Here is a 13,841-nt window from a genome sequence, read left to right on the forward strand (position 1 = left end):
TGTTGGTATCAACACCATACCAAGTAAATACGTGGCCAGTATTGGTAATACCTTATGTTTAAACTTCCTCAAAGAATTTCATTTCTTGATCATGATTTATCATCAAAATACATTTCTTAACAATTTAACAACATATCAACTCAGCAATATAAGGCCATGTATCAATATCTACTAGGGTTGTACAGTATACCGGTACTAGTATAGTACTAATGAATCATAGTCAGTACTATACCGCCTCGAAAAAGTACCGATCCCCCCCTCCCCTCTTTTTAACATCACGTCATGACATTGCTGGTTTTACGAGCAGAGGAGCATGTTGGGCAGCGCACACACACAGAGTACTTACAAGCAGACACAGTGTGTAGACAGAAAAGCAGAGGAGCACATTGGGCAGCGCACACACACAGAGTACTTACAAGCAGACACAGTGTGTAGACAGAAAAGCAGAGGAGCATGTTGGGCAGCGCACACACACAGAGTACATGCAAGCAGACACAGTGTGTAGACAGAAAAGCAGAGGAGCACATTGGGCAGCGCACACACACAGAGTACTTACAAGCAGACACAGTGTGTAGACAGAAAAGCAGAGGAGCATGTTGGGCAGCGCACACACACAGAGTACTTACAAGCAGACACAGTGTGTAGACAGAAAAGCAGAGGAGCATGTTGGGCAGCGCACACACACAGAGTACTTACAAGCAGACACAGTGTGTAGACAGAAAAGCAGAGGAGCATGTTGGGCAGCGCACACACACAGAGTACTTACAAGCAGACACAGTGTGTAGACAGAAAAGGGAGAATGTTGGTGTAAAAAGTCAAGATAAAGGTGAAGTTATAACACTGAAACACCCTCAGGAAGAGCTGCTTTAACACATGCAGCTAACATCCATCCACAGTGTTTTAGCTACTTCTAAATCACTAATCCTTGTCTCCATGGCGACAAATAAAGTAAGTTTCTTACAAGTAGCATTATCACTGGAGGACGAGGAATAGCTAAACATGCTTCACTACACACCGTAGGAGGATACAATAGCTCACCACCGTCACAATGTAAACAAATGCCATGGGTGGATCTACACCTGACATCCACTGTAATGATACCAAGTACAATAGTCGATATTATATGATTACATCGATATTTTTTTAGCATCAAAAAATATTTTTTTGTTTTTAAAATGTACATTGTGTTTATAAAGTCAGTAAATATGTCCCTGGACACATGAGGACTTTGAATATGACCAATGTATGATCCTGTAACTACTTGGTATCACATCCATACCTAAATGTGTGGTATCATCCAAAACTAATGTCAAGTATCAAAGAAGAGAAGAATAAGTGATTATTACATTTGAACAGAAGTGTAGATAGAACATGTTAAAAGAGAAAATAAGCAGATATTAACAGTAAATGAACAAGTAGATTAATAATCAAATTTTACAGTTAGTCCCTCATAATGTGTACAAAATAATAGGTGTATAAATGACACAATATGTTACTGCATACGACTAATTAGGAGTCTTTGTTTGTTTACTTACTACTAAAAGACAAGTTGTCTAGTATGTTCAACATTTTATTGAAGGACTAAATGACAATAATAAACATATGTTTCATGTACACTAACATTTGTTGTTACAATAAAGATAATAATGCCATTTTTTTGGTGCCCTTTACTTAGAAAAGTATGTAAATACATTTTGGTACCCAAATATTGGTATGGGAACAATCTTAATATCTACAAAATAATACAAGTGTTCCCTGTATTACACACCATTGTTTAAGCAAAATAACTTCCTGGCACTAAACCTGCGGAAAAAGTATTTATGTTTACATGTTCACACTTATTTTTGCACCTTCATTTTAAGAGGTTATTAAATGTTTAATGTGACTTCAGAATTGTGTTTTTATTGTTTTCTATAGTTGTGTTGACATTTTCTTTCCCTTCCGCCTTGTTATTTGAGGGGATTATAGTCAGAGGAAGGTTATCTTTTCAATACCATTGTTTACTCTTAATCTATGTATCCCATGGTCCTTACTTAAATAGGTCATAAAAAATATCAATAATTCTTGATATTGACCCATATAAAACACAAGTTTTCAGCAATATTGCCCAGTCCTACTTTAACTGACCTTATTTTGTCTATGGTGTGTACTTCTTTTGTACTTTGCTGCATTGTTAAACAAATCAGATGATTTTCTTGAAGCTTTGTAGTACACTGCAGTCAGTAAAATGTTACCAAGCGTTTAACACGTGCAAAAAGCAGCTTGTCTGCAAAGCCAAACATTTTGAGCAATGAAACGTGTTTCTATCTTTAAGGGGGGAACGTCAGTGCGTCATTTAAGGCAGTCCTTGACTTCTGTTGTTTGGACTTGAGCGGGTGAGATGGACTTGTTAGATTTGTAGTAACCCATAGATCTGGCCTGGGCAATTATTTTCACTCGGTGGACCAAATTTTGAGAAAAAAAATTGTCTCTACCTAATTTTAGGAAAACTAATACAAAACCTCACAATGATGTCTGATTGAATGCTAAAAACGTTATGACAGACCGCCTTAAAAAACAGAATGGAATTTTACATTTTTCTACTGAATGAGACACCCAGAATGTACATGAAAATAAAGAATGTTACAATATTAACTATGAAGGATAAAACACTGAATATTGACAACATATGAACGTCACACCCTTTCTCCATCAACATAGCCAAACACAACAAAAATGTAACAAACAGTGAAATATGAACATGAAGGGTAAAAAACTCCACCTGCAATCTGATATATGTGATATATCACTAAGCTTTACAACTTTGTTGTCAAAATCTCCTTCCACGTCTGTCCCTGACACCCACACTTCACACTCTGTGGAAACACTCACCGCCCACACTGCTTGGTGCCTCGTCTGACCTGGTGTGACTCACATGAACTAATTACATGACCACAGTAACTAATTAGATGAGCATAGTAACTAGCATGTAAAGACTTAGTATAGTTGAAGACTTAGGGCAGGGGTGCCTATTACGTGGATCACGGAGGGTGTGTCAGTCGATCGCCAGCCAGGCATTAAAAAAATAGTCCTAAAAATGAGCGATCATAAATCTTCACTATGACGTCACTTTGGTCACTTGATTGACATTCACGGCACCCGAGGGTCTTCTGAGATGACGCTGGCTGCTGCCAGATCATTATTAAGAAAAAATGACCGACAGGAAGGCGAGAGTCACTTTTTATTTCAACAGACTCTGGCGCCGTACCTGTCATCAAAACTCCAAAGACCGACTGCACAGTTGCACAATAAAAGCGCTGCTTCATCCTGCCTGCGCAAACAAAATAAGAGTCTCAGAAAGCTGGCATGCACAAGCTAGCAAGCTACAGAGTTTGCCGCCAATGTATTTCTTGTAAAGTGTATACAAAGGAGTGCGGAAGCTGGACAAATAAGATGACAAAAAGCAACCACTTTCAAAAACCAAGCACTTTCATGTGGTATTGGACAGAAAGGAGGACTTTTTGTCTCCTTCATTTGAAAATGCGGACGTTATCATCACCACTGTCTGATTCTTATCAATGCAAGTCATCACAATCAGGTAATACACCAACTTATATTCTTGTCTTCATGAAAGAAAGGAATCTATATGTGTTAAACATGCTTGTATTATCATTAAACACCTTTAACTTATTAATAATATTAACTATATGTGTTAAACATGCTTGCATTATCTTTAAACACCTTTAACCTGTTAACAATGTTAACTATATGTGTTAAACATGCTTGTATTATCTTTAAACACCTTTAACTTGTTAACTATATGTGTTAAACATGCTTGTATTATCTTTAAACACATTTAACTTGTTAACAATATTAACTATATGTGTTAAACATGCTTGCATTATCTTTAAACACCTTTAACTTATTAACTATATGTGTTAAACATGCTTGCATTATCTTTAAACACCTTTAACTTATTAACTATATGTGTTAAACATGCTTGTATTATCATTAAACACCTTTAACTTGTTAACAATATTAACTATATGTGTTAAACATGCTTGCATTATCTTTAAACACCTTTAACTTGTTAACAATATTAACTATATGTATTAAACATGCTTGTATTATCATTAAAAACCTTTAATTTATTAACAATATTAACTATGTGTTAAACATGCTTGCATTATCATTAAACACCTTTAACTTGTTAACAATATTAACTATATGTATTAAACATGCTTGTATTATCATTAAACACCTTTAATTTATTAACAATATTAACTATATGTGTTAAACATGCTTGCATTATCTTTAAACACCTTTAACTTGTTAACAATATTAACTATATGTATTAAACATGCTTGTATTATCATTAAACACCTTTAATTTATTAACAATATTAACTATATGTGTTAAACATGCTTGCATTATCTTTAAACACCTTTAACTTGTTAACAATATTAACTATATGTATTAAACATGCTTGTATTATCATTAAACACCTTTAATTTATTAACAATATTAACTATATGTGTTAAACATGCTTGCATTATCATTAAACACCTTTAACTTGTTGACAAAAACATATCTTTCACAAATAAGTAAATATCAATGATATACGGTATATGAATGAGGTAGATCCCCACGACTTGATCAATTGCAAAGTAGCTGGCCTGCAGAAAAGGTGTGTGCTTAGAGTCATTAGAAAACATGAGTGCACATCATAATGGCAGCTACACTTTACATCTAAACACAATTATTTGGGAATGTCCGGCGGGCCAGCATGAAAAGCATGCGGCCCCCTGGCCTGAATTTGCCCAGGTGTGTTGTAGATGATGCTCTCCATCCTGTAATGGATGTCACTATCTGTTAGTTTGTGTAATAAAACACAAGTCAGTGTTTCTCCTCTGCTGCTGTCCGTCATTCACTGAGGCTAAATCAGGAGTTCTATTGGCAACCAAAGTCAAATGTGGTCACTTTTTTTTTTGGTTTAAACTAGAGGGAAGTGAGGACGTGACCTGCCGTGTCCGCCCGCCGCAAAACTGTTTTGATTGATGGCGAAGGCTTGAGGGCGCGTGCAGAGCGTGTTTGTGGCGGCGGTGACATTCCAGTCAGTAAAAGACGTGATGTGTGATTTCTGTTTGGTGCACTCACACTTCTGAGGCTCTGAGAGTTTCCCTTTCAGGAAAAAAGTCTTATTGTTGCAACGCGTCTATGCTCATGTCATGTACAGTAGCAGACAAAATACTGATGTGTACTGTACACATCACAGCCCTCTTGTGGCGTCAGTCGGTACTACAAGCAACTGCAATGACGGTGCATTTTGTTTTGATGCCTCTCAAAAGATAAGAAATGAAATGGTGGTCTCCTCATGCAGCTGTCAGGCCACACACAACATGGCAGAACCACCACGGCGAGACAGCACCAGCAGCCTGCAGAGGAAGAAGCCCCCCTGGCTCCGACTGGACATTCCTGCAGCTCAGGTGTCGCTGGACGAGCCTCCCACTTTTGTTCAGGTGCGCAAACTTGCATCCATCCATTTTCTACTCATTGATGACAACAAGAAATAGGATGTTTCTATTTGTTGCAGAGACCAACAAATAGATGGCAATTGGCCATACAAATAACTAACAAATATACAAAAATAATTATTATTTATTCTAAAATATTGTTTTTAAGTGGCATACCTTGCTGACATTTTTTTCCCATTTTTGCTAATATTTATATTAAAATAGCCTCACAATTAACACAAAAATATCAAGATGGATAAATAAAAAAGAAATATATAAGTAATCATGTATTGCATTTAATTGTGTTGTAAATGTTGCACTACTTTGTGTTTTTGTATTTGTGATCCTACATTTTGAAATCATCCATCCATTGTCTACCGCTTGTCCCACTCGGGATTGCGGGGGCTGGAGCCTATCCCAGCTGCACTCGGGAGGAAGGCGGGGTAGACCCTGGACAAGTAGCCACTTCATCGCAGGGCCAACACAGATAGATCAGTCTAAATATTATTGATAATAACAGTTTTAAAAATAGCATGCTTGTTGACTTTTCAAAAACTTTTTTACAAGTATTATTTATATTAAATTGCATTAAATAGCCTTAAAATGAATATAATTTAGATGAATAAAATAGGTTGCTAAAAATAACATGTATATATTATATGTAACATTTGTAATATAAAATTAATTATAATATGGTTTATGATAATAATCCATTAAATTAGGTCTTATTGTTTTTTTTATACATTTTTGTGTCAACTAATATAATTATATATATTTTTTAAATATTTTAAAACAGTCCTACAATTACCTTAAATGACTACAAAAATCAATATAAATACATGTAATAAAAAAAAAGACAATTACAACTGCTGTATGTATGTATACTAATACATTATTATTTATGCATACTATTTATATATACCTTTTTTATTGTTATTCTCGACACCTGACAGTTATTCATTTTTAAGACGGAAACCATAAGGAAAGCACGGTGGCAGAGGGGTTAGTGCGTCTGCCTCACAATACGAAGGTCCTGAGTAGTCCTGAGTTCAATCCCGGGCTCGCGATCTTTCTGTGTGGAGTTTGCATGTTCTCACCGTGACTGTGTGGGTTCTACTCCGCCTTCCTCCCACCTCCAAAGACATGCACCTGGGGATAGGCCCCTCCCACCTCCAAAGACATGCACCTGGGGATAAGCCCCTCCCACCTCCAAAGACATGCACCTGGTTGATTGGCAACACTAAATGGTCCCTAGTGTGTGAATGTTGTCTGTCTATCTGTGTTGGCCCTGTGATGTGGTGGCGACTTGTCCAGGGTGTACACTGCCTTCCGCCCGATTGTAGCTGAGATAGGCTCCAGCGCCCCCGCGACCCCAAAGGGAATAAGCGGTAGAAAATGGATGGATGGACCATAAGGAAAATATAATTCAAAATACCAAAACATTAAAAAAAATGAATTACTTGACATGTAACTTTCTGTTATTTGTCATTATTGTTTATTATTTGAACTCTCTCTCCCCCCCCTGAGTAGCCCATGAAGAGGCAGGGCTTCCTGCGCAGCATCAGCATGCCGGTGGAGACCTCTCACCTCCAACCCCCTCCCCGAGACTTTTTTGACACCCGGCGGCCCGTTTTACAACGCCAGTCATCCATCACTCAGACCATAAAAAGGTGAGCTTGATTTATGCACTTGTACCTCCGGCGTGTAAAAGGAGACTTTTCCCTTCTGTGTTGATGCATGGCTGCTTCTGATCAACAACTTGACCTCGCTTACCTTGCGTGACCCTGACCTGACCTGACCTGACCTGACCTGACCTGACCTGACCTGACCTGACCTGTGATCAACAAGTCCTTCTCCTGCATGACAAGTTCCATTGCTTCCTTCTCACTGCCCGTTCTTCTCTTTTCTCTTTTCCTACTTCTTCTTCCCTCTTCTGCACCTTCCTTCACCCACCGACGTCATCAGGAGGGTTCATTTTGAGCGGATTAACACGGTGCCCATTAAGGGCCAGCGAGCTGCTCGCCGTAGCACCAGGAAGCACCACTCGCTGTCCAGAACCCTGCTCAGGTACCCAGGGTGCACACACTAGTGGATGTTTCACACACTGTCCAGAACCCTGCTCAGGTACCCAGGGTGCACACACTAGTGGATGTTTCACTCGCTGTCCAGAACCCTGCTCAGGTACCCAGGGTGCACACACTAGTGGATGTTTCACTCGCTGTCCAGAACCCTGCTCAGGTACCCAGGGTGCACACACTAGTGGATGTTTCACTCGCTGTCCAGAACCCTGCTCAGGTACCCAGGGTGCACACACACTAATGGATGTTTCACACACTGTCCAGAACCCTGCTCAGGTACCCAGGGTGCACACACTAGTGGATGTTTCACTCGCTGTCCAGAACCCTGCTCAGGTACCCAGGGTGCACACACACTAGTGGATGTTTCACACACTGTCCAGAACCCTGCTCAGGTACCCAGGGTGCACACACTAATGGATGTTTCACACACTGTCCAGAACCCTGCTCAGGTACCCAGGGTGCACACACACTAGTGGATGTTTCACACACTGTCCAGAACCCTGCTCAGGTACCCAGGGTGCACACACACTAGTGGATGTTTCACACACTGTCCAGAACCCTGCTCAGGTACCCAGGGTGCACACACACTAGTGGATGTTTCACACACTGTCCAGAACCCTGCTCAGGTACCCAGGGTGCACACACACTAGTGGATGTTTCACACACTGTCCAGAACCCTGCTCAGGTACCCAGGGTGCACACACACTAGTGGATGTTTCACACACTGTCCAGAACCCTGCTCAGGTACCCAGGGTGCACACACACTAGTGGATGTTTCACACACTGTCCAGAACCCTGCTCAGGTACCCAGGGTGCACACACTAGTGGATGTTTCACTCGCTGTCCAGAACCCTGCTCAGGTACCCAGGGTGCACACACACTAGTGGATGTTTCACACACTGTCCAGAACCCTGCTCAGGTACCCAGGGTGCACACACACTAGTGGATGTTTCACACACTGTCCAGAACCCTGCTCAGGTACCCAGGGTGCACACACACTAGTGGATGTTTCACACACTGTCCAGAACCCTGCTCAGGTACCCAGGGTGCACACACACTAGTGGATGTTTCACACACTGTCCAGAACCCTGCTCAGGTACCCAGGGTGCACACACACTAGTGGATGTTTCACACACTGTCCAGAACCCTGCTCAGGTACCCAGGGTGCACACACACTAGTGGATGTTTCACACACTGTCCAGAACCCTGCTCAGGTACCCAGGGTGCACACACACTAGTGGATGTTTCACACACTGTCCAGAACCCTGCTCAGGTACCCAGGGTGCACACACACTAGTGGATGTTTCACACACTGTCCAGAACCCTGCTCAGGTACCCAGGGTGCACACACTAGTGGATGTTTCACTCGCTGTCCAGAACCCTGCTCAGGTACCCAGGGTGCACACACACTAGTGGATGTTTCACACACTGTCCAGAACCCTGCTCAGGTACCCAGGGTGCACACACACTAGTGGATGTTTCACACACTGTCCAGAACCCTGCTCAGGTACCCAGGGTGCACACACACTAGTGGATGTTTCACACACTGTCCAGAACCCTGCTCAGGTACCCAGGGTGCACACACTAGTGGATGTTTCACTCGCTGTCCAGAACCCTGCTCAGGTACCCAGGGTGCACACACTAGTGGATGTTTCACTCGCTGTCCAGAACCCTGCTCAGGTACCCAGGGTGCACACACTAGTGGATGTTTCACTCGCTGTCCAGAACCCTGCTCAGGTACCCAGGGTGCACACACTAGTGGATGTTTCACTCGCTGTCCAGAACCCTGCTCAGGTACCCAGGGTGCACACACACTAATGGATGTTTCACACACTGTCCAGAACCCTGCTCAGGTACCCAGGGTGCACACACTAGTGGATGTTTCACTCGCTGTCCAGAACCCTGCTCAGGTACCCAGGGTGCACACACACTAGTGGATGTTTCACACACTGTCCAGAACCCTGCTCAGGTACCCAGGGTGCACACACACTAGTGGATGTTTCACACACTGTCCAGAACCCTGCTCAGGTACCCAGGGTGCACACACACTAGTGGATGTTTCACACACTGTCCAGAACCCTGCTCAGGTACCCAGGGTGCACACACACTAGTGGATGTTTCACACACTGTCCAGAACCCTGCTCAGGTACCCAGGGTGCACACACACTAGTGGATGTTTCACACACTGTCCAGAACCCTGCTCAGGTACCCAGGGTGCACACACTAGTGGATGTTTCACTCGCTGTCCAGAACCCTGCTCAGGTACCCAGGGTGCACACACACTAGTGGATGTTTCACACACTGTCCAGAACCCTGCTCAGGTACCCAGGGTGCACACACACTAGTGGATGTTTCACACACTGTCCAGAACCCTGCTCAGGTACCCAGGGTGCACACACACTAGTGGATGTTTCACACACTGTCCAGAACCCTGCTCAGGTACCCAGGGTGCACACACTAGTGGATGTTTCACACACTGTCCAGAACCCTGCTCAGGTACCCAGGGTGCACACACACTAGTGGATGTTTCACTCGCTGTCCAGAACCCTGCTCAGGTACCCAGGGTGCACACACACTAGTGGATGTTTCACTCGCTGTCCAGAACCCTGCTCAGGTACCCAGGGTGCACACACTAGTGGATGTTTCACACACTGTCCAGAACCCTGCTCAGGTACCCAGGGTGCACACACACTAGTGGATGTTTCACACACTGTCCAGAACCCTGCTCAGGTACCCAGGGTGCACACACACTAGTGGATGTTTCACACACTGTCCAGAACCCTGCTCAGGTACCCAGGGTGCACACACTAGTGGATGTTTCACACACTGTCCAGAACCCTGCTCAGGTACCCAGGGTGCACACACTAGTGGATGTTTCACTCGCTGTCCAGAACCCTGCTCAGGTACCCAGGGTGCACACACACTAGTGGATGTTTCACACACTGTCCAGAACCCTGCTCAGGTACCCAGGGTGCACACACACTAGTGGATGTTTCACACACTGTCCAGAACCCTGCTCAGGTACCCAGGGTGCACACACTAGTGGATGTTTCACACACTGTCCAGAACCCTGCTCAGGTACCCAGGGTGCACACACACTAGTGGATGTTTCACTCGCTGTCCAGAACCCTGCTCAGGTACCCAGGGTGCACACACACTAGTGGATGTTTCACACACTGTCCAGAACCCTGCTCAGGTACCCAGGGTGCACACACTAGTGGATGTTTCACACACTGTCCAGAACCCTGCTCAGGTACCCAGGGTGCACACACTAGTGGATGTTTCACTCGCTGTCCAGAACCCTGCTCAGGTACCCAGGGTGCACACACTAGTGGATGTTTCACACACTGTCCAGAACCCTGCTCAGGTACCCAGGGTGCACACACTAGTGGATGTTTCACTCGCTGTCCAGAACCCTGCTCAGGTACCCAGGGTGCACACACACTAGTGGATGTTTCACACACTGTCCAGAACCCTGCTCAGGTACCCAGGGTGCACACACACTAGTGGATGTTTCACACACTGTCCAGAACCCTGCTCAGGTACCCAGGGTGCACACACACTAGTGGATGTTTCACACACTGTCCAGAACCCTGCTCAGGTACCCAGGGTGCACACACACTAGTGGATGTTTCACACACTGTCCAGAACCCTGCTCAGGTACCCAGGGTGCACACACTAGTGGATGTTTCACACACTGTCCAGAACCCTGCTCAGGTACCCAGGGTGCACACACTAGTGGATGTTTCACACACTTTGCTGCCTTCTTAAGAGGAGGAATTCACAATTAGATAAGGAATAAGATCAGTAAAAGATGGCCGATACACCCTATTTTCCGGACCATAGGCTGCACCGGGTTATAAGGTGCACTGCCGATGAATGCTCTATTTTTGATCTTTTTTCATATATAAAGCGCACCGGATTATAGGGCGCATTAAAGGAGTCATATTATTATTATAATTATTTTCTAAATGTAAAAGACTTCCAACATAACATGTAATGCTGGTTCTTGGCTCAAAATGTTGCATAGATGTTATTTTACCTTTTTGTGTTAAGTACATAACTCCACGTGTTCATTCATAGTTTTCATGTGACTATCTACAATGTAAATAGTCATGAACATAAATAAAACACATTGAAGGAGGAGAAGGCGTGTCTAAACTTTTGGCCTGTACTGTATATGTATGTGTATATTTTTTTAATCGAAAAAAGCATTTTGTCATTTTATCCGATTACTTATTTGAATCAAACAATGTATTGGATAGATAACCCAAGTACTAAAATATTGGATAGCTGCAGTCTTTTGTACAACAGTCAGTGAAATTTGAAATAAAAATAAAAGCATTAAGTACATCTGAGAGTATTCCATGAGGATAAATCTTCTGTACATTAGGAAAATATTCAGGCCATAAAGTTGTGGTATACATAATGTCTCCCACTATATTGCATGTTATTGTCACTAGTTTACAATCATTGTTAATTGGGATCATGAAGAAAAGGCTCAATTAGGACTTATCCATGACACAAAATGCACTTACTGGACCTTTCATTAGGTACACCTGCCAATCAGTTGCAATACAAGAGTTGTACCCCAAATAATAATAATGCTCATTTTAACAATGTTTATTGTTGTACGCTTGTGCCTGCTTCTCAGCAAGCTAACCAGGGCATCTGAATAGTAACAAGCATACTTTAATAATAAATAGCTCCAAGCATTAGATTGATGTACTTAATATTCTGACTGCCTTTTCTCTGCAGCTTTTAAGTAGCCCTCTTCACTTGCCATTTCCACTTCCTGTCTCGGGGCGTTGTTTGCTGGGACAATATGATTGCGTGTGTCCGCCATTGTTGTGTTGCAGCTGCACACATATGAACACGTTTGTGTTGCAGCTGCACACATATGAACAAGTTTGTGTTGCAGCTGCACACATATGAACACGTTTGTGTTGCAGCTGCACAGATATGAACAAGTTTGTGTTGCAGTATGAACAAGTTTGTGTTGCAGCTGCACAGATATGAACAAGTTTGTGTTGCAGCTGCACACATATGAACAAGTTTGTGTTGCAGCTGCACAGATATGAACAAGTTTGTGTTGCAGCTGCACACATATGAACACGTTTGTGTTGCAGCTGCACAGATATGAACAAGTTTGTGTTGCAGCTGCACAGATATGAACAAGTTTGTGTTGCAGTATGAACAAGTTTGTGTTGCTGCTGCACAGATATGAACAACTTTGTGTTGCAGCTGCACAGATATGAACAAGTTTGTGTTGCAGCTGCACAGACATGAACAAGTTTGTGTTGCTGCTGCACAGATATGAACAAGTTTGTGTTGCAGCTGCACAGATATGAACAACTCTGTGTTGCAGCTGCACAGATATGAACAAGTTTGTGTTGCTGCTGCACAGATATGAACAAGTTTGTGTTGCAGCTGCACAGATATGAACAAGTTTGTGTTGCAGCTGCACAGACATGAACAAGTTTGTGTTGCAGCTGCACAGATATGAACAAGTTTGTGTTGCAGCTGCACAGACATGAACAAGTTTGTGTTGCAGCTGCACAGATATGAACAAGTTTGTGTTGCAGCTGCACAGATATGAACAAGTTTGTGTTGCAGCTGCACAGATATGAACAAGTTTGTGTTGCTGCTGCACAGATATGAACAAGTTTGTGTTGCAGCTGCACAGATATGAACAAGTTTGTGTTGCAGCTGCACAGACATGAACAAGTTTGTGTTGCAGCTGCACAGATATGAACAAGTTTGTGTTGCAGCTGCACAGACATGAACAAGTTTGTGTTGCAGCTGCACAGATATGAACAAGTTTGTGTTGCAGCTGCACAGACATGAACAAGTTTGTGTTGCTGCTGCACAGATATGAACAAGTTTGTGTTGCAGCTGCACAGATATGAACAAGTTTGTGTTGCTGCTGCACAGATATGAACAAGTTTGTGTTGCAGCTGCACAGATATGAACAAGTTTGTGTTGCAGCTGCACAGACATGAACAAGTTTGTGTTGCAGCTGCACAGATATGAACAAGTTTGTGTTGCAGCTGCACAGACATGAACAAGTTTGTGTTGCTGCTGCACAGATATGAACAAGTTTGTGTTGCAGCTGCACAGATATGAACAAGTTTGTGTTGCTGCTGCACAGATATGAACAAGTTTGTGTTGCAGCTGCACAGATATGAACAAGTTTAGGGTGAATCAGTTTTGAGTGTTTAGTAGCACTCTCTCGTAGTTTTGATGATATTACGGAGCGTAGATGGTGAAA

General features: G+C 42.7%; 1 protein-coding gene across 2 annotated transcripts in view; it reads left to right on the forward strand.

Annotated features, from left to right (window-relative positions):
• The window catches only part of rhbdf1a (rhomboid 5 homolog 1a (Drosophila)), a 112,507-nt gene that overhangs the window by 53,972 nt on the left and 44,694 nt on the right, over positions 1-13,841 (forward strand). The window contains exons 2-4 of one of the 2 annotated variants that reach the window (XM_062049783.1): positions 5,360-5,498; positions 7,023-7,162; positions 7,458-7,559. In XM_062049783.1, coding sequence (XP_061905767.1) covers positions 5,379-5,498; positions 7,023-7,162; positions 7,458-7,559 — 362 coding nt within the window. In that variant the 5' untranslated portion in view covers positions 5,360-5,378. The remainder of the gene's footprint in view (positions 1-5,359; positions 5,499-7,022; positions 7,163-7,457; positions 7,560-13,841) is intronic. The other variant, XM_062049784.1, reaches the window with a different exon arrangement.

The sequence above is a fragment of the Entelurus aequoreus genome, linkage group LG06 (assembly GCF_033978785.1).
Source record: "Entelurus aequoreus isolate RoL-2023_Sb linkage group LG06, RoL_Eaeq_v1.1, whole genome shotgun sequence".
Taxonomy (NCBI): domain Eukaryota; kingdom Metazoa; phylum Chordata; class Actinopteri; order Syngnathiformes; family Syngnathidae; genus Entelurus; species Entelurus aequoreus.